Raw genomic sequence first — 21,957 nt, forward strand, 5'->3', positions numbered from 1 at the left:
TGCCGTAATAATCATCCCAGTCGCACAGGTGGTCCCAGTAACCAGTTTGAATACAGCCTTTGCCTTGTTCAACATGCCTAAAGCAAAGTGCTCCGACAGCGTGGAGTTGCGAGGATATGTTCGAGAATTTGGAGAGATGTTCTTTAGTATTGATGGGAAAATATTATTTTGTAAACTGTGTGAAGTTAGTGCAGAAAAGCGCTTTAATGTCCAACAAAACTGTAATACCGCTAAACGCAGCAGCTGCGTGAAACGAAGTGCTGAAAATGACAGGAGGCAAACGCTGTTATTTGAACAGGCAGGTCAATCGTCAACCGTCCAATCATTCTGCAAGGATTTGTGTGAGATGATGGTGTCCTGCGACATCCCATTGGAAAAGCTGAAGAATCCACGCTTCAGACGGTTCATGGAGAAGTACACAACACATCCAATTCCAGATGATGCTACACTGAGAAAGAACAATTTATCTGTATGCTACAATGATGTGCTCAACAAAATACAAATTACTATTGCTGAGCAAAAGATCTGGCTGTCGATAGATGAAACTACGGATGTTAGTGGGCGATATATTGCAAATGTTGTTGTTGGTGTTCTAAATGTTGATGGCCCTGGAGATCCTACTAACGTGTGAAGTTCTCGATAGAGTAAACAATTTGACGATTCCTATTTTGTTTGACAACTCTCTGAAGCTACTGTGGCCGGATGGTGTGAAAAGAGACAACGTTTTGCTGCTTGTAACAGATGGTGCTTCATATATGGCTAAAGCAGCCAAAGGGCTTCAGATTCTCTACCCCAGTGTGGTGTACGCTACTTGCCTTGCACATGCGTTGCACAGAGTTGCCGAGTAGGTGCGATCAAATTACCCTGACGTGGACAAATTAATTTCCTGTGGCAAGAAAATCTATGTGAAGGCTCCGCTACGGGTGCAGAAATTCAGGGAACAAGCACCTTCAACGCCCCTCCCACCGAAACCTGTTCTTACACGATGGGCTTCTTGGCTCAATGCTGCTGAGTATTACTGCACCAGCTACACCCAAATAAAGACAATCTTCTGTGAGCTTGATAGCGATGAATCAATTGCTATCAAAATTGCGAAAGAAGTTTTTACAGATACATTGTCTCGAAACCTGGCAAACATCAACGCCAATTTTTCAGTGGTATAAAAAACCATCAAACGACTGGAAGCTGTTGGCACTCAGCTATGTGAGGCCCTGAGCATTGTGCAACATGTGCAGAGTGAGTTGGGTCGAGCTCGTGGTCATGTGGCTGACAAAGTGAAAATCAAATTGCAAAGTGTTCTCCAACGGAATCCTGGATTTCTACACTGTGCAAAATTAGTGACAGTCTTTCAGAGAATGTCGCAACATTTGAAGATACTGAAACAAAGCTGAACTCCAGTGACCTGGCTGCCTTCAAATACGCTCCAGTGACGTCTTGTGAAGTGGAGAGGATCTTTTCCAGGTACGAAACCATCCCAGCGACAACCGTAGATCTTTGACTATGGAAAACCTGAAAATGCACCTTATGATCCAGTGCAACTATGCAGATACTGAAGATCGACATACGGTATTAAATAATGTGAAACGCTTTAAATCACTGCTGGCCATTAAAATTGCTGCACCAAGAAGAAATGCAGATGATAAACGGGTATTCATTGGACAAATATACTACGCCAGAACTGACATGTGATTACATTTTCACGCAATTTTGGTGCATAGATCCTGATAAATCAGTACCCAAAACAACCACCTCTGGCCGTAATAACGGCCTTGATACGCCTGGCCATTGAGTCAAACACAGCTTGGATGGCGTGTACAGGTACAGCTGCCCATGCAGCTTCAACACGATACCACAGTTCATCAAGAGTAGTGACTGGCGTATTGTGACGAGCCAGTTGCTCGGCCACCATCGACCAGACGTTTTCAGTTGTTGAGAGATCTGGAGACTGTGCTGGCCAGGGCAGCAGTAGAACATTTTCTGTATCCAGAAAGGCCTGTACAGGACCTGCAACATGAGGTCGTGCATTATCCTGCTGAAATGTAGGGTTTCGCAGGGATCGAATGAGGGGTAGAGCCACGGGTCGTAACACATCTGAAATGTAACTTCCACTGTTCAAAGTGCCGTCAGTGCGAACGAGAGGTGACCGAGACGTGTAACCAATGGGCACCCCATACCACCACGCCGGGTGATACGGCAGTATGGCGATGACGAATACACGCTTCCAATGTGCGTTTACTGCGATGTCGCCAAACGCGGATGCGACCATCATGATGCTGTAAACAGAAAATGGATTCATCCAAAAAATGACGTTTTGCCATTCGTGCACCCAGGTTCGTCGTTGAATACACCATCGCAGGCGCTCCTGTCTGTGATGCAGCGCCAAGGGTAACTGCAGCCGTGGTCTCCGAGCTGATAGTCCATGTTGCTGCAAACGTCGTCGAACTGTTCGCGCAGATGGTTGTCTTGCAAACGTCCCCATCTGTTGACTCAGGGATCGAGACGTGGCTGCACGATCCGTTACAGCCATGCGGATAAGATGCATGTCATCTCGACTGCTAGTGATACGAGGCCGTTGGGATCCAGCACGGCGTTCCGTATTACCCCCCTAAACACACCGATTCCATATTCTGCTAACAGTCATTGGATCTCGACCAACGCGAGCAGCAATGTCGTGATACGATAAACCGCAATTCTGATAGGCTACAATCCGACCTTCATCAAAGTCGGAAACGTGATGGTACGCATTTCTCCTCCTTACATGAGGCATCACAACAACGTTTCAAAAATGGTTCAAATGGCTCTGAGCACTATGGGACTTAACATCTGAGGTCATCAGTCCCATAGAACTTAGAACTACTTTAACCTAACTAACCTAAGGACATCACACACATCGATGTCCGAGGCAGGATTCGAACCTGCGACCGTAGCGGTAACGCGGTTCCAGACTGAAGCGCCTAGAACCGATCGGCCACACTGGCCGGCAACAACGTTTCACCAGGCAACGCCGGTCAACTGCTGTTTGTGTATGAGAAATCGGTTGGAAACTTTCCTCATGTCAGCACGCTGTAGGTTTCGCCACCGGCGCCAACCTTGTGTGAATGCTCTGAAAAGCTAATCATTTGCATATCACAGCATCTTCTTCCTGTCGCTTAAATTTCGCGTATGTAGCACGTCATCTTCGTGGTGTAGCAATTTTAATGGCCAGTAGTGTACTATTTAGAAATAAAAACATTGTTTTACTGTTTCGATAGATGATCTTTTCACTGTGCTTTGTGTTTAGAAAATAAAACATTAAGACATTCAAAAAACAGGTGCAAATTAGCCACAAACCCTACAGAAAGAAAGAACTATACTTTCAATATTTTGAGAAGTGAATTTTGTATTACTTTATGGTAAATAAAAAATTAATTAAACAAGCAAGAATGCTTTAAATAAACTTCTATTAAGTCATTTTTAAGGTCATATTTATGTAAGTTTTAGGTCATAAATGCTTGCATATTTCGCTGTTTTTTAGGTAATTAAAATCTGGGCCCTAATGATGACATTTTAGAAATGTCGATAGAACTTCTAATACGACGGACCGTTGAAATGTAGGTACAAAGTAGTTCTGATTTCAGGAATTCAAGCTGTTAGCAGTACATTATTTACATTCAGATTAGAACAACAATGTTGCAACGTCGTTACCGTGCAGAGTAGAGCGAAGTACCTGAAGATCTGACTAGTGATTTTCGAGGATTGGAGCTTTAATAGTGCTGACTGTTCACGACTTTTACAAAAACAGATACATGTTTCAGAGATTTACTTTCCTTCAGGAAAGTCGCGAGCATTAAGTGTAAACTGTTGCCAGTTGTAGCAGCGCCAGCTATGTTGACAGTGAGAGGGAGGGGTCTACTGCCTTACGAATCTCTGTAACAGTTGTGAAGCGAATGCCGTGAAGTGCTCCCTGCAATTAAAGAATCAAGTTGAATCACAAGGGCTTGTGTGTGGTGGGGGGACCAGCAGTTTGCAGCTCAAACGATCGAACAATCAGTCACAACCTGCGCCATTTGCTCCCTACTCTAAGCTGGTCGCAGGCTGTGTTCCAAAAATGAAGTGCTTAGGGAAGGAAGTGACGACACTTTCTGCAGAACCCGCCCATCATTTTTCAGGGCAATGGTCGGGCAAATATAGCGCAACTTACTCATTTTCTCGTTGGATGAGGCTGGGAAGTGTTCTGCCACCCATCACACTCCCCGAACTTTAGCCCTTGTGACTCCACTTGAGTCCTAAATTGAAGGAAGCGCTTCATGGCACTAGCTTCAGAGCTGTCACAGAGAGTCGTCAGGCAGTAGACCGCTCCACTCGAACTATCAACACACCAGGCGCTGCTAAGAGTATCCTACAACTTCCACTTCGCTGACAACCGATGATACACAATGCTGATGACTTCTTTGAAGGACAGTGAAACTTTGAAACATGCATCTGTTTTGTATGAGTTGCAAATAAACAGTTTCCACTATCAAATTTCCAACCTTCGTATTGCTCTCTGCAGTACACTGAGCATCGAATATGGTTTTCTTCATTAAGCGAAATGGAGTAGTGAGCATATGTCTATATTAGACGATAGCAAATGGATTTTTTGGACTGGCTCGACATGAAATGTCTAGTTTTTTTTATGATTTCTCGTACTTTTTTAAAATTAATTGTGGTCTATCCTCGCACAAAACGAAAGGATAGTAATGTGTCGATTCCGTATGATTAATGTGTGCAAGCGATCGGGACATTAATTCCAATCACTATCGGGGGATGACATTGCCGAGACCGTATTCTACAGAGAACATCTCTCTGTGTGCGAATGCCTCCGTGGCTGGATGTAATCTATAAAAGCGGTTACTTTTCAGCCCACACGCTCAAGAATGCTTATACTGATATGAAAGTTGTCTCATAAGAGCACCACACACACACACACACACACACACACACACACAGGCGGATTTTGCTGCGCCAGTGCTCAAGGTCGACCAGCCTGCTCCGTGTGCAATCCGCCGCGGCAGGCTCCCGGCAGTTGGTGTCGAGGTGCAGCTGGCTTCGTCCCCGACCTCAATTTTTTTTTGGTCACAGCCTCCAGCTAGTAATTTCTGGACCTATGCCAGCGTTTCCACTGAAGTCACACAAAATGCATGACGTATCTCTTCAACCGGAAAAACAGGCAAACCTGTCAGTCTGATGTAGTGGACTCTGCGATGGGGGTAGCGCATTGGTTAGCACAGTGGACTCGCGTTCGGGAGGACGATGGGTCAAACCCACGTCCGGCCAGCCTCATTTACGTTCTCCATAATTTCCCTAAATCGTTTAAGGCAAATGCCATAATGGTTCGTTTGGAAGGGCACGGCCGCTTTCCTTTCCCATCCTTCCCCAGTCAGAGCTTGTGCTCCGTCTATAATGACGTGGTTGTCGACGGGACGTTAAACACTAATCTCCTCCCCCTTGTGGGGAAAGGGATGCATCGAAAGTTATAAGCGAGTACGAGAAAACTTCAAATTTACCGTTTGTTGATGGCGATTATAAAAATCCAAGTACACACATTTTTTTTTACTAATGTTATCTATCCTCCACTACTTGCTCAGAGTGTTAAAGTCAGAACATTTGTTCATAGTGGCGCCCCACCCCCACCCCCACCTCGTCTCTCATCTTCTATGTTGCCATGACAGTGACTGACGTTTAAATTCCAGCTCCCCGCGAGTTCTGGCTTTTATACGTAAACTACTTCTCCACCTCGAGATGTGGCTACCGTGTTGAGGATTACAGAGAAGTGAACTTCTCAGCAACTGCTTCCGTTTCAGGGTGGCAAAAGATGAGAACTTGGCGTGGACAGGAGTAAATGCAAAGCACTTTTTTTTATAGATCTATGAATACACGTAAATGATCAAGTAGAGCAAACCTGTAGTTTTTATATTTAACAGAATAAACAGAAAAATGACGCAGAAATGCTTGATCCGTACTTCTTACCTCATTCGAAATTTTTAGATCATTTTATTGCTTCAGACGAAGTGTTTAACCTCATTAAGTCGTCACGGCTGATGGTGAAAAATTTACTACGAGGAAAGTCAGATTTTGAGTTCTAAGTAGGTACAACAAAGCGAATTCTTTATTTGACAACAATCTTTTCGCACAGCGAGATTTAAAAAATAATCATGTCTTTTCTATCAACGAAATAAGTTTTTACATCATTACACAAATCAGTAACCAATGCTATTGCTTTTAAATACAAGTGTAACTTAAGTCATTTAGCTGTTTATATGTCGAGTTTTTGCATATTGAAATGTAACACATTCTCTTTAAAAATCGGCGTCGAACATTTACATTCTTACGTAATTATCTTGTAGAGACACTAATAGAGATGCATTACCACAACACTCTGTTCGTACTCTAAGGAATGTGTACTGTTGTCAAGGTCTGAGCTGCAGTACCAACAAAGTATGAAGGACAGTTGTTCCTAAGAAGAAAACTGCCACGGAACTTTCACGTAGAAAGTAGGAAGTACACGTTCTAGAAGTTTGAGTTGTTAAATGACGAAATCGTTAGCCGTAAAAGGCTATTAGTGGTCTTCGTGTGTCGCTGAACAAGCGCTAAGGTATGTGCTTAATTGACGGTTTCCGAGGAACTAAATCTGTGTGGAACTAAAGCATGACATACAAAACCAGAGTGATTGTTGCGCAGAGTTCCAGTATTCAGATTATCGAAGTGACAGGCTGTAACAGGATCAAATGCGTAGCATGTATTCACTCAGCCTTAAATTTCTCAAAGCGTACTGCGGGTTAATAGTTATGAGGTGTCAGTGTCATCGAACAGCGGAGATTTTTCCTTGCTTATAAAAGAAGCTAACGGCTAAGGTGATCACAAAAGAGACAGAAAATTTTGAATAAGATGTGTTTTGTACAATTACTTTCAGATGCTGGAACAAATAGGAAATTATAAATAGAACAGTTTGTATATTACTGACAACGGCGTTCGTAGAAAACTTCTCGCGTACTGTCTTATATAGCTCTGAATTGTCACTAACGTTTATTCTGTTGCATGAAAACGCACCAATATTCCACTTCTCTTAGGAGAGGCTTTAGCGTTACATCGTTCTTTGAAAATGATGTCCTCTGCGGGCACTTGTCCTATTTCGCAGAGCAAGGAAGATCTCCAAGCTGAAGCGGCAAATGAATATTCAAAGTTACCGTCTCTATCTCGAGAACACTCGAGTACAGCAAACCGGTGATTACGCGCGACAGTTTGGCTCAGTGTGCGCGGCTGGTTCTCGGGTCCAGGCAGTACGTCTCAGGGAGCGAGGGAAAGCCTCAACTACCCGCAAGCGTCAGTTGTCGAGGCGTGCCGGGGTAGACGACACGGGCAGCTCGCTGCTCGCAGGGGATGGAGGCGCTCAGGCCTCACTTGTGACGTGTAAGCACCGAGTCTGTTCCCAGGAGGCTAGAAGGAATACATTCCAGTGCAGTGGAACGATACGTGTGAACTTTTGGTACACAATGTGTTTATCAAAGCACAGTTTCACGGATCGTAGTATGTGGCGACACGCTGTCTCTGTATAAATTACATCATTTATCCGTCTTTGCACTTTTCTTAAATAACACTATTATTTGCACTATACTATTTCACGCTGCATTGACGTCGTTCGCTGTGTTCTCGCGACAAAGTAACAAAGTTCATCATTGTCTGTTAAGGGCTTTTGACCTTCAATTGATGGTCTGCAGTTCCACGAAGCGCACGTATGTGCATAAACACCTACCGGCGCTATCAGAAGAAAGCAGAGGTTGGAGTTCATCACACGGCCCCTTACCCACAGCTGTCCTGCCCCTATAGCTGAGGTGTACTGTTTCCCAGGCTCCAGTGTTATTCTGCTTTTTCTTTCAGTCTCATGAACTTTGAGTTTTGATTAGTAAAATTCGTCGACTTTCCTGCTAGCGAACTTCCTTAAATGCGGCTTATACCATTACGTGATCCACAGTAACGGTTTCTCAGGATGCTTACTGAATGGTTTACTCAGTGGGTATCTATTGGACTGGAGTCTGATATCACTTCTGTTTAGCCACTTCATTCTAAGGAACACACCACGAAGAAAAAAGCTGTTTGACTCCTCAGTGAACGAGTGCATCTTCAGTACCATCTCTCCACTCGTTCCTTTTGGTCATTTCATTATAACTACACTTCGGTGCGGTCTATTCATTGTCTTTAATCACCAAAGCCTAATGTTCTTTAACATTTCTTTGACGGAAAAATCTCATAACAAAGTAACCGATACAGTGAGTGAGGCACATGCTGCCGCAGTAAGCAATGTATTTCAATCGTTGCTGTTCCAAACTTTATCGTAGTGACGAAGCGTTTCAATTGGCTAATGACATTTTATCTCTCTATCCCATTTCTTCAACGATAGCTGGTTGAATTTTTTCTGATAACCACATCGTAGTGGTCTTACCATTTCGTTCAGAGACGGAGTACTTAAGATTGCCAGAGTACGGCTTTACGAAACTGTCTGTCCACAAAAGATCTTCGGGAACTAGTTGTCCAGACCCCTCCGAAAATAGTTTGGTTGCTGTCTGTCGATTCCAGTCCTTTTGTCCCATAATGGTGCTCTGAGTTTCTTCTGTCAGCCACATGTTTTTCGTTTTCTCTCCCTCCTCCTTTTGTTTGGAGACCAAAGCCTCCTGATGTTCAGAAGTCCATTTCCTTTTAGACACGCCGCCTGGTTGCTTGCGTTTCTCGCTAGGCGACTTCTGTCGACTGGCGTCGTACAAATCGTTCCTCTCAATCTCTGGCTTACGTGTTTCTTCAGAGAGCCATGTGGCTCCAATCTTCTCATTTTGTCCAGAGAAGGCATTTGAACTTTTAACTACAGATTTTGCGTTCATCTGGTCTGAAGGAACGAAATGTTCAATATTTTCAGGTTTCGTGTCTCTCATTAATTCTGGAAGCACTGCTGCGTCCAAAGACCACTTATTTTGTAAGCTCTGCTCCTTGCTTTTGATGACCTTTGGCCCCATGATATAAGAGGGCCATATTCTTTCTTTCGGACCCTGTCCTTGAGCTTTCTGATGAATTTCTGCTGGCTGTAGAACATCGGATGTCAACTCATTATCCGTTTCGTGCTTGTTACTGTTCTGTTCGAATTTAAGAGGTTGGAAGGCGCTGGAGATCCATTGCTGTTCCAGTTTGTAGCCCTCATTTTCCTCATCAGTGCCTGGTGGTTCAATTGCGCTATGCTGCTGTTTTTCAGAGTAGCTACCCTGGACTTCTGTATCATCGCGCCCTTTGAAGTCGCCGTAAAGACCCTTGTTCTCATACATTTCGCTCCAGTTCCTGTCACGAGTAACCTGGGACTTAATATTTTCATCACGATGCGACCAGCCCACTTCAGTGATCGGGGGTTGATGTTCGTTAGAAGAAGAGGTAAGGTCTAGTTGACGGGTCCCGTCCATTTCTTCAGATTGCGGACTCGGGAACTGTTTGGCGGGCCACTGGGACTCTACTTGTTGGCTCCAGTTTATCTCTTCTGCATCCTCGGGTTGAAACTCCTTGGAGAACCGCTTCTGCCGCTGTGCGCTGCCATCGACGTCCCAGGTGCGCTCCTCTTCGTCAGACCACTGCCGGTCGTGGAGCTCTCCCCAGTCCTGCTTGATCATGTCGGCGGCCTTCTCGGCGATCATGACGGTGGGCGCGTTGGTGTTGCCGCTGACTATGTGCGGCATGACGGAGGCGTCGACCACGCGCAGCCGCCGCACGCCGTAGACGCGCAGCCGGTGGTCGACGACGGCCTCCGGGTCGGTGTGGGGGCCCATCTTGCACGTGCCGACCGGGTGGTAGATGGTCTGCGTGTAGTGGCGCGCCGCGCACGCCCAGTACTCGTCCGAGCCGAAGGCGCCCGCATGCTCGCAGCCGGGCAGCGGCCGCTGGTTCACCCTGGCGCCCAGCCGGCGCATCACCTTCGTCTTGCTCAGCGCCATCGCGAACTTCATTCCCTCCACCTGTCGGCGACAAGTGAAAACAGTATTATTATCACACTCTCGAATGTAAACATCCGCGTCCAGAAAAACTCGAGTCTTATGTATTTGATGATTTTACACACAGTTGGTATGCATCATACTTAATGAACAGAATACGAAAAGATGTGCTGAATAATTCAGATAATGTTGGAGGAGTAGAAAATTTTAGTGATTGGGGAGAAATCGGCGAAGGAGTCCCACAGGGTTCAATATTGGGTCCACTACTGTTCCTCACACAAGAGAATGAGCTTCCACTTAACATTCGAGAAGCAGGATTCATACTTTTAGCAGGCGATATTAATTTTACAACAAAATCCATTAGAGATATAGTAACTACAAAGTACTTCTCAGAAATCGACTCTGCCTAAATTTGAACAAAAATCCATATTATATTCAGATCTGTACAAAAAATAGTCAAATCAACAATTGATGTACCACAAGAGCAGGAGTCAGTAAATAGGATAGAATGCTCTACATTTTGGGTGTACATACTGATAAAAACTTGAACCAGAAGGAGTGTATTACTGAGTTTCTCAAGCAATTAAGTTCAACAACTTTTGCTGTTTATATTGCTAATCTTGGAAACGAAAGGCTTAACCTCCTGACATTTTTTGCTTATTTCCATTCATTAGTGTCTTGTGGAATTATTTTCTACGCTAACTGACTTCTTAGAGAATACTGATTGCACAAAACCGAGCAGTAAGTGTGATTCGTGGTATTAACCGATGGACGTCATGTACGTACGCCTTCAAGTAGGTGGGCATTTTAACTGCACTGTCACAATACATATATTCGCTAATTAAATTAGTCATAAATAATCCACCCTAGTTTGAGAATATCAGAGGAACTTTCCACGAAGTGGGAAAAATAACCGTTATTACCCACTATTAAAGTCGTCAGTGGCTCAGAAAGGATATCAATATGCAGCAACAAAAATTATCATTTGTACAATACCATAAAATGTGTGACAGCTCTGGACAGCTCATTCTATTCGACTGACGAATTTCCATTTAAAACCTTCTAGCTAGTAAAAAAAAGTATTTTTAAACATAGTTGTATGAGAAGGACCAAAAGTTCATTAATGTTAACAGTAACCATATTAAAATATCCTGTAAACTGACTCGGCCTTGCCGCAGTGGATACACCGGTTCCCGTGAGATCACCGAAGTTAAGCGCTGTCGGGCGTGGCCGGCACTTGGATGGGTGACCATCCATCCGCCATGAGCTCTTGCCATTTTTCGGGGTGCACTCAGCCTCGTGATGCCAATTGAGGAGCTACTCGACCGAGTAGTAGCGGCTTCGGTCAAGAATACCATCATAACGACCGGGAGAGCGGTGTGCTGACCACACGCCCCTCCTATCTGCATCCTCCTCCGAGGATGGTCCCGGTAGGCCACTCGCGGCCTGAAGACGGAGTGAGTGTAAACTCACTCGCTCGATATCATTTGGATAAAAGAATCAATCAAATGATTTATGGAACGTGTAACTAACAACTAGTCCAATTAACAGTGATAATTAACTAGGTCTTGACTCTTATGAAATAACTCCGTCAGATTCTGAACTTTTCATGCCAAACTAAGATCGATGCAATCATTCGATTTAAATCTAATCGAAATTGGTTCTGATGTAACATACAGTGTATGATGAAAAGTATACGGACATCCGAACGTAAGGCAGAATTGGCCACTAAATGTTCAGAGAGCCGCCAGTCTGTTGGAGGCGGGGAGGATTGTGTTGCCAAGAGACGACCAGTGTCAGCAGAGTGGGGCCGTCAGCAGAGCTCAGTGACTGACAACTTGATGTCACCGGAGCATGGACATTTCAACCATCCTGAAGCTGCCCAGGTCGACTGTTGGTGATGCAATAGTGAAGTGGAAATGCAAACGACCAACCACAGTTACATCAAAAAGAGGCAGGCCGCCTGTACTGATGGACAGGAACCGTCGAGCATTGCGAAGGGTGGCTGTAAAAAATTGCCGTGAAATCAGCGGAAGGAATCACCCGTGAGCTCCAAAGTGCTAGCCACAGTCCACCTAGCACAATGAATGTGCATAGGGAGTCCTAAGGAAGGCAGTACAATGTCACAATGTCGAGGTGGTGTAAAGATCAACATCATTGCATAGTGGATGACTAGCAACAAGTGAATCACTCTGTACCCTGTAGAAATCAGACACGTGGGTGTATAGTGCCAACAGTGATGTCTTTTCTTCGTTTTTTTTTTTCTCAGATACATTGATATTGTACAATTGTAATACAGACAAACTTATGAGCTATAATCCTTGTACTGCGTACAGTAGAGGAACAGTTCGGAGACGATGTTTGATTGGTTCGACATGACAATCCACGCTGTCATAAAGCACCATCTGTGGGGCAATGGTTTTTGGACAATTAGGTTCTCGCAATTGACTGGCCTGTCCAGAGTCCCGACCTGGAGCCAATGGAACGCCTGTGGAGTGAGCTACAGCGTCGACTTCGCTTCAGACCCCAAACTCCAGCATCACTGCCTTCTCGGGTTCCAGCACTTGAGGAAGAATGGGCTGCCGTTTCTCCATAGACAATGAGACATCTTATTGAAGGACTCTTCAACAGAGCTCGAGCCCTCATATTAATGAGCACAAATAAGTGTCCAGATACTGTGGATCAGACACTGTAACAAATACTTTCAGCCACAACATAAAAGTACTTCAAATTATCCATCTCTTTTCACAGTTTTATGCCTTAAGCCAGAGCAGATCTCACTCTGTTGATAAAGAAAACTAGATAAAGTCACCCCTGCAACTTGCAGTTCAGGCTAAACTGGCAAACCTAACCCGTGAAGCCTTTACGGACACGATCTCAAAAATGGCCACCGAACTCGCCGGATTAAAACCCAATCGAGGGTCTGTGGGACAACCTCGATCAGGCTGAGGCTGTTCGCGCAACGGATCCTCAGCCGAGGAACGCGGCGCGGCCGTGGAGTCTCCGCGGCTGCACACGGCTGCCAGCACCTCGCCGACTCTCTGCCTGCTCGTCTCTGAGTGGTCAGCACTGCAGAAGGGGGTTTTCAGGCTTTCGGCAGGTCATACGTTTAAATGCAGCCATTTTTTGTATATCTGCTCTAGGTAATATTTTGCAACCAAGATATTAAAGAAAACTGGATATTGGCTTCAGAATTTGGACATCCTTTCTGTTTTTAGTTGTTACTGAGGTTTTGTAAGGGAAATTTATCTAGACATTACCAATCTGCACATAAACTATCGTTTTTAAATAGTCATTTGTCTCTTTCTTAAGACAGCATATAGTGAAAAACATAGACGGCTGTTTCGAGTTTCTGCTTCTCCCTGTTTTTTGCATTCTCTTGCTCCCTAGCCCTTACGGAGTAACGGAGCGCGAGATTGGGTGTCGTTTGGTTGCAGCGACCAGCAGCAAGGAGTAATCAGCGCTTTGTTCCAGCAGGCATTTAATTTGGCAGCACTGATTACAGTCCTTACGCTCTGAATTAAAAGCGCCAGACTGAAAGAGAAGAAAAATTTAATAATTAAGTCATGATGGTATACTCACTGATGGAACAATTAGTAGGTTTTACCAGAAATATCGACTCTTAGACAATGTGTCTAATAGTGTATTTTAAATACGAGTGTATGCCATCTTGGGCACTGTATAACACTTAAAACACTTGATAATGGCACTTTGAAGCCGAAATCATGATCGTGTAAGTGTAAATGTAACACTGCAAATAAACAACAGTCAAATGGCGGTACTGACTTTAAAGAAATTTAAAGAAGAAAAATTGTCCCCTTCCCAAACGGGAATCGATTCCATAGTCTTTAGTTCGAATTGCATTTTTTACTTGATTTTAATATGTAGCCATATGCTTTACTATTTATGCTTTCATAAACTTGGATGAAAGAAATGCGTTGCGATAGTGTTGAAGGATTTAGATTCTTGCTCCTGTTAAATGTTACAGCAGGTGTAGAACACAGTGGTCGAATCGAGAAATTTTGTTGCCAAATGTCACACCTGGTGGACGCAAAGTAAAAATTATGTAAACAGGTGGCATGGATTCGATATTAATTATTACATGAAGTGCTACGTTCTTTTATACAAATGACAGTCTTCTGTCGTATTATACAGGATCGTAAAATAAAACAGGCTCAGAAAATACAAGGAGTTCATAAATTCGTTATATAAAGTAACCTTTAATTGTGAAAAGGGTTAACAGCTTAGAGGAATGTTTGATACAGCGGTGGGTGTAGTATATCTTCAAGTTTTATTCCCGCCTAACACTGTTAGTCTTACAACGGCACAGCGTCGTTTATGGTATCATGAATCCAAATACGTTACTACAGTCTAGAGACAGTTCATGACTAAATATCACAGAGACAAACTGCCATTAACTGGTAGCACCATTTCACCAAAACTGTATGGGCATCCCCAGGACTCCGAATCAGGGTCGACGAGCAGTCTCTGACTCACCAGTTGAGCAAGTCTGCCAGTCTTACTTCACGGTCCGGATAAATCAACGAGGCGTGCCAGATTACACTTAGGATTGCGTACGCCCCTGTCACTCAAACCCTTCAAACTGGAACTGCTGCAAGCTTTAAGAGAAAGTGTCAAAGAAAAACGAGCTGAGTTCTGTGCAGAAATGTTTAACAAAATGCAGGCTACAGGTGATTTTCTTAGTAAAATATTGTTCAGTGACGAAGCCACTTTCGATACGTGATGTGAATCTGCATAATGTTAGGACATGGGGAGAGCAGAAACCACGTTACGTAATCGAACATGTAAATGTGTTTTGCGCTGTAATCTGTAAGATTTAGGTTGTTTTTTGTGCCGAGTCAACTGTATCTGCCATATTGTCCCTGGACGTGCTTGAACATTATCTAATGTGTCAGTGACAACAGAATATGGGCACAGGATTTATTTTCCAGCAAGATGGCGCGCCACTATATTATCATCGTGAAACTGTCGCGTACCTCCGTAGGAATCTGGCGATTTGGCACGTCCCATCACGATCACCTGATTTAACCTCATTGGACTCCGATGTATGGGATTTCATTAAAGACGGCGTGTTTGTTCCTCCGCTTCCGGGAAACGTCGAGGAAATACGACAATGGATAACACAAGCAGTTGTCTCACACCAAGAAATGATTCACAGGATTTGGCAGGAAATTGATTCCAGAGGGGAAATTTGTCGAGCTATAAAAGGTTGCCGCACTGGACACTGGAAATAAAAGTTGAAGATATAGTACATTCAGTTCTGTATCAAACCTTTCTGTAAAGTTATTTACCTTTTCCACAATTAAAGGTTACTTTGTGTAACTAATTTAATAAACACCCAGTATTTACAGTAAGACCGGCGAGGGATTGATCCTTGTCAGTGGACATCACAGAAGGTACTGGAAACGGCCACCGTCTAGAGCAGTGCAAACTGTGAGACACGCGTAGCAACTCTCCCCGATGGAGAGCAGTAACAGCGCGTTCAGTGCTCTGCTGCATCTCTTCCTGTGTGTGAGGGTTATTTGAGTACACCTGACCCTTCAGTTTCCCCCACAGGGAGGGAGGTCAGGCGATCTGGATGGCGGGGGGACTGGTCTGCCTCAGCTGACCGTCCATCCACTCATCACCAAGACACCTCTTCCTCTCGTCACAAGTGTATCGAGGCAGTGTGTGCTGTCGCTCCGTTTAGCTGAAAATGTGCATACAGTTGTTCATATCCTATGAGTTGATCACAAAATGGATTAAACCGTTCCCAGGCACTCCGGTTAGCATTAGCGATTTGGATAAGAACCGTGTAACCATGCAGCCATGAGGCTTTGTGCAGCAAGCACCAGTATTGATACTGTGCAACAACTGTTCAAAGTACTGAGGGAGATTTTCTGATGCGTGATAGCGCACGTTCTGTGAGTCCACATACCCCGACAGGCTGAACCACGTCTCATTTGAAGAAAAAAAGCCGAGGATCCAAAAGTCCTGATTCAGTCACTCAGAAACATGTGGGCTAACAGAGTGGTGCATCGAATTCGCCATTTCGAGCATTTACTGTGACGGGCAATTCTGTTCATTAAGATGGGCTCATTCCGCGTCAGTCTTATGCGGGCCAGTTTCATTTTACCCACCACGTACAAATGTAGTATGTAAACATAATTGACTTGGACACAGTGTCCTCTTAGAGAAGCGACACACGTCACTTGAGAATGGCATAGTAGACCGCAATCGCGATCGTGGCGAATAAATACGAGAGACTTTCAATAAGCAATACAATACTTCTCTTCTCCACCAGTTTCGTCTGAAAAATTTGGAATTTGTTGTGGGACATTGTGGAATATTTCCGCTTCAGCTGTTACAGTCTCATAAAGTTCTGAAAGGTAGCGGCGCTATAGCTGGCCGTCAGAGTAGCGTCTGTGACAGAGGTGCGCCAGAAGCAGAGAGCTGTCACTGAGCTTCTTTTGGCGGAAAGTGAGAGCAGATCACAGGTGTGTGCAGGCGCTCGCAGAATGTTTGCGGATACGCGCCAGCGGGCGAAGCACGGCAAGTCGTTACAGGGGGCAGGCGTCTGTCGTCGTCGCAGCCACGTCGCCCAGGCCTGTCCGACCTGCCGCGCACAGCTGTGATCCTGCAGTGTGCTTCAGCGTGTTCAGCGCCACAAAGATGCAAACAGACTTCTCCCTCTCCATGACGACGCAAGGCCTGACACGAGTCTGCGCACCCGATAGCAGCCCACAATACCTCACTGGACTGCTCTTCCTCATCCAGCGTACAGCTCGACTTTCGCATCTTCCGACTTGCACCTGTTTGGCCCAATGAAGGACGCTCTCCGCGAGAAACAGTACGTCGATGACGGGGAGATGACTGGTGCAGCAAGACGCTGGGTGCGACGTCGACCAGTGGAGTGGTACCGTGCACGAGTACACGCCCTGTCAGTACCTGGTGTAAGGCCGTCGCACTGAACGGAGACTATGTTCAAAAATAGGGTTTTGTAGCCAAAAGAGTGGGGGATAATACGGTGCGTTGGAATCCTGAATACATTCAACTTAGGCTCGGAAAAAATGCATTACTTTCTGAGCGCCTCTCGTTCATTTATTAAATGTCTGGGCAAACATACGTTGAAAAAACATTATATTCAGAGAGCGAGGTTTATGACACGCGCATTCTGCCAGTAACAGCATAAGGGCTCGAAACAATGACCCAACAAGCAGCGGAAATCGACTCCGGGTCTGGCAAAGGGCAATAGAGAGAGAGCAATGCTTGGAGTGAATGTGAGAGGCAGGGTCAAGAACGAAGACATAAGGAGAGGAACGGGGGTTCAAAAATGGCTCTGAGCACTATGGGACTTAACATCTGTGGTCATCAGTCCCCTAGAACTTAGAACTACTTAAACCTAACCAACCTAAGGACATCACACACATCCATGCCCGAGGCAGGATTCGAACCTGCGACCGTAGCGGTCACGCGGTTCCAGACTGAAGCGCCTAGAACCGCACGGCCACACCGGCCAGCTGAGGAACGGGGGTCCACGACATTCTCAAGCGGACAGAGGGACTGAAGTGGCATTTGGCAGAACACGCGCCCAGGAGCAGCTTCAAATCAGCCAAAACACTGACGCAGTGGCGTCCGAGGCAGAGGAGTATCGGACGTCCTCTCACGAGATGGAGAGACGCCGTCCAGCGAACGTGCTGGAAAAACTGGATCCAGACCGGCTAGCAAAGCTCGACGTGGAAATCTCCGGAACGGGACTAGATTCAGGAATGGATAGGTAGAGGGCGAAGAAGAAGAAGAAAATTGACGTTCTCGTGTGTACTGGCGTGTGACCGCCAAGTAGGCAGGAGAGGCGGCTGGCTGTGGCGGCACTCACGAGGACGCGGAGGTCGTGCGGGTCCTGGAAGTAGTTGGGCACGACGCGCGGCAGCTGGAGCGGGTCCCTGGAGCGCAGCGTGACGGCGCCCCTGGAGCGCGGCCGCAGCACCAGCGGCAGCACGGAGTAGCTGTCGCGGTACAGGACGGGCTCGAACACGGCCGCGTACACGTCGTCGCGCAGGCCGGCCGCGCGCTTCCCGAACAGCCCGCCGTCCGTGTTGTCGCCGTACGACGCCAGGAACAGCTGCACGTCCGGCCAGTCGGCGGACGCGTTCGAGTACCTGCAACCGGCGCACTGCTGGCCAGCCAGGGCTGGACACGTCACAGCCGAACACGTCGTACAAACGTCGCGTCCCATGTGAAGCGGGAAACATTATGAAAACAGTATTGAATGTTGACGCCGTTGCTGGCTATGACAGCTGCTACATTCCTCGGTATTGAATCAAAGAGGCTCTGGATGTGTTGCTGGGGTAAAGCAGTCCATGCCGCTTCCACCTATTGCCAAAGTAGATCTGGTGTAGCAGCGGGTGGTGTATCTCGGGTCAGTCGTTTCGCAATCGTCGACCAGTCTCTCTGACAGGGAAGAGATCGGGGGAACAGAGACAGCGAGGCAGCAATCCAATACAGTGGGCGGCGAAGAAGTTTGGAACATTACTTGTCACGTGTGGTCGCGCATTATATCGTTGGAGTGTGGCCGTCGGCAAGCTCCGAAGATAAGTGAAGACAGCAGGCTCCAACGCTTCAGCGATGTAACGCTGACTGGTAAGTTTAACGGCACGTGCGTACTAGGGGATGCGAGGATGCAATCCAATACCGCCCCAAACCGCAATACCGGGTGCACGAGCGGTATGGGGACGCGCTAGGCAACAGTTCGACAGTTTCGCACAATGCTGTTCCCAGACTCTAATCCGAGCATCGTGGTGGTGCAGGCAGAATCTGGATTCGTCGATAAATACGATGTCGTGCCGTTCAGTTGCTCGTGTCCGCCGTTCATCGCACCGTTGACGGTGCAAACACATGTGGCGTCGACTCGGCGGTAACCGCAGCTGCGGACCCGTTCTGGACAGTCCACTCTGCTGCAGACGACATCGGATGGTACGCGCGGACTGCTTGTTGCACAACAGACCGAATCTGTTGTGGTATGGCTCTTGATGTGGCAGAGCGATCCATCACTGCCGTGCGCACAATAAGCTTTTCGTCACACGTAGAGGTGCAACGAGGTGGGTGCAATCGATCCCTCCTGCATTCAGCGATTACAGGTCCGCGTCACAGTTGCTTGGTTCCGTCCGACACGGTCACCGATTTGCCCCAAGGACAATCCGCAATCCCTACAGGCAACCATTCTCCCTCGGTCGAACTCCGAAATGTGCTCGAAAGACGCTCTGTCTTCTACAAATCGTATTGAACCTGTTAACGCAAAACAACGGCGCGAAAGAAAAATTGCCAATAGTTGCACACGGCCGCCTGTTTTCCCTTTGCACAGCGGTTGCAGGTGGCGCTAGTGTTGGCCGTGATGTGCGCCTGCGCTGAAGTGCTGGTCACGTGTGTCTGTCGTCGGCGCAAATGGATGCCGCAAATTTCACCTGATCCGGGTGCTTCCATCACGGTGTTGCATTTTGGGTGGCCAGCAGTGCACTTCTTAAGGCTGGTTCACAAGACATAACTTAGTCAAGTAGCATCTGATCTTGTAGCTCTGGCTGACGGCTAAACGGCAAGTAAGCAAATGAGCGTTCATAGATAATTTATTAGGTTGGTGTATAAATTCTTAACGTTTTTTGTTTTGCATGTCGGTATCGGTTACTGTCGGTTTATTTACCGATTTTCATTTTTTATTTCTAGTTCAGTGTTGCTATTTGAGTTAATGTATTGTCATTTTGTCATTTAGAGGTAGTGAGTAGAGCTGTGAACTCTAGAAAATGGGATACCAAGGGGGGAAATCGGAGTATTTCCGACATATTCTTCTGTTTGAATTCAGTAGAGGTTGGCAACAGCGGTGGCGTCCAGAAACATTTGCGGCGTCTGTGGGGATAAGGCCACTGAGCGGAGCACGGCAAGAAAACAGTTTTCTCGTTTTAGGGAGGGTAGTTCTGACGTTAGTGACCCTCCACGTGCAGGAAGACTTTCGGGCTTTGACGAAGATCGTTTGAACGCCTTAATCCGTAATGAGCCACTTCAGTGTACTCCATAAATGGCAAATGCTGTGAACTGCGATCACTCCACCAACGTGCGACATTCGCATGCAACGGGGAAGGTTCAAAAGTAGGCTGTGTGGCTACCGCGTACTGTAAACCAAAATCACAAAAATCAGCGGGTGGCCATAAGTGCATCTCTGCTTGCTCGTATCAGTTGGCTCGTCAACAACACCGACTATTCGTATCCCGCATCGTGACTGGTGACGATAAATGGTGTTTTTTATGCTAACATAAGGGAGAGAAAGGACTGGTTGAGCCCAGACAAAGCAGCGACTGTCCGTACAAAGAGCCGCACGCATCCGTGAAAGACGACGCTGTGACGCGCCAGGAGTTCCTTCCGCGAGGTGTAAGCGTCATTACTGGCAGTCACTGTCAACAAGTGGGGCGTCTTGCAGGAGCAGTCCCATCACAAAGACCAGCAAGGCTGCGTGAAGCGATACTGCTCCACTGTGAAGCCCGCCCGCATTCTGCCACACTGACAAAAGACGCTGTACAGAAGTAGGCCTGGGAAGTCGTTCCGCACCCACCTCATTCACCTCATCTTGAGCCCACAGATTTTCACCTTTTCCGCTCTCTATGGAACAAGCTTCAAGGAAGTTCCTTTCCGGATGACAATGCGCTCCATACATGGCTGGACGAGTTCTTCGCCTCAAAATCACGTGATTTGCACAGTCGTGGAATCGAAAAGTTACCCCAGAGTTGTCAGACTGTTACAAATATTCAAGGAGGATATAATTGATGGCTAAAGTCTCTCTTATGCGTATCTGTTGGCCGAAGGGATTTGCATGGAGCTTCCAACATGTCTCCGAAAGCGCTCGCAACTGATGACCCGAAAGAATACTTTTCCACACTGAAAACGTGGGACTGCTGTTTTAGTTTTCTGTTGGAAAAAGTGCGTAGTAAAATCTAGTGCACTGATCTTATCTAAGAAGAGATCCGATCTTCTCGTTGTAGTAAGATGTTCAGAATCTTAGAATAAATACTGACATGGTGCTTTTGGTTTTATGTTTAATCTCCATCTTCTGAAACTCCGGTATTCCCGTCGTCTCATCCAGGTGTGTGACTGCGGCTGTACTGAGTGCTTTATTTTTGTACAGTGGACGTTTGACGATCCACAAGCGCTCCTGTTCTGCGTACAGAAAAACAAAATTAACCGTGGTATCGTCACTCCAGCGAGCCATGTTGCTGATCCACAGGAAACAGATAGCGTGACAAGACGGACAATAAAATGGTTCAAATGGCTCTGAGCACTATGGGACTTAACTTCTAAGGTCATCAGTCCCCTAGAACTCAGAACTACTTAAACCTAACTAACCTAAGGACATCACACACATCCATGCCCGAGGCAGGATTCGAACCTGCGACCGTAGCGGTCGCGCGGTTCCAGACTGTAGCGCCTAGAACCGCTCGGCCACACCGGCCGGCGACAGACAATACTGCGCGCGACTAAACAGGTGGTGTGTTCACACTTGTCCTGTGGCGCGCCATTGCCAAGTGACCTGGCGTGCGAGATGCTACTTGATCGGCTGCTGTTCAGCTTAAGGGATCAGGCCGCTTAAACTGTTTTACTTATTAACTCTACTAAACTATATCGTTCAGGCGCTTTTAGTAACTAAATCACTCGCCACTTGACTAATACTGGCCTAGTGTGAACCAGCCTTAAGAGGTGCCAGCAATTTCTTATTTCAGATTCCAGCTGATCTTTGGACAGGTAGAAACATGTTCAACACCAGGTCCCAACTTGTTTGACGTAGTTGTGTTTTTCACTAACAGCATCCTTGGCACACCACATATCCCAGTATATTGTTACTGTAAGTACTTCTTTCCACATTTTCGTTTCCGTGAATTTCTTATGGTGATATGCAACAGTGCTAGTGTTCCAATAAAGTTATTATTATAACTTCAAA

General features: G+C 46.2%; 1 protein-coding gene across 1 annotated transcript in view; it reads right to left on the minus strand.

Annotated features, from left to right (window-relative positions):
- Positions 1-8,393: 8,393 nt before the first annotated feature.
- LOC124545962 (glucose dehydrogenase [FAD, quinone]-like) overlaps positions 8,394-21,957 on the minus strand; it is a gene marked incomplete at its 5' end in the record, with an annotated part of 42,924 nt that continues 29,360 nt past the window's right edge. Inside the window, 2 exons of the mRNA XM_047124927.1 lie at positions 8,394-10,004; positions 17,857-18,139. Of these exons, the coding sequence (XP_046980883.1) occupies positions 8,394-10,004; positions 17,857-18,139 (1,894 nt within the window). The remainder of the gene's footprint in view (positions 10,005-17,856; positions 18,140-21,957) is intronic.

The sequence above is a fragment of the Schistocerca americana genome, chromosome 8 (assembly GCF_021461395.2).
Source record: "Schistocerca americana isolate TAMUIC-IGC-003095 chromosome 8, iqSchAmer2.1, whole genome shotgun sequence".
NCBI classification, from domain to species: Eukaryota; Metazoa; Arthropoda; class Insecta; order Orthoptera; family Acrididae; genus Schistocerca; species Schistocerca americana.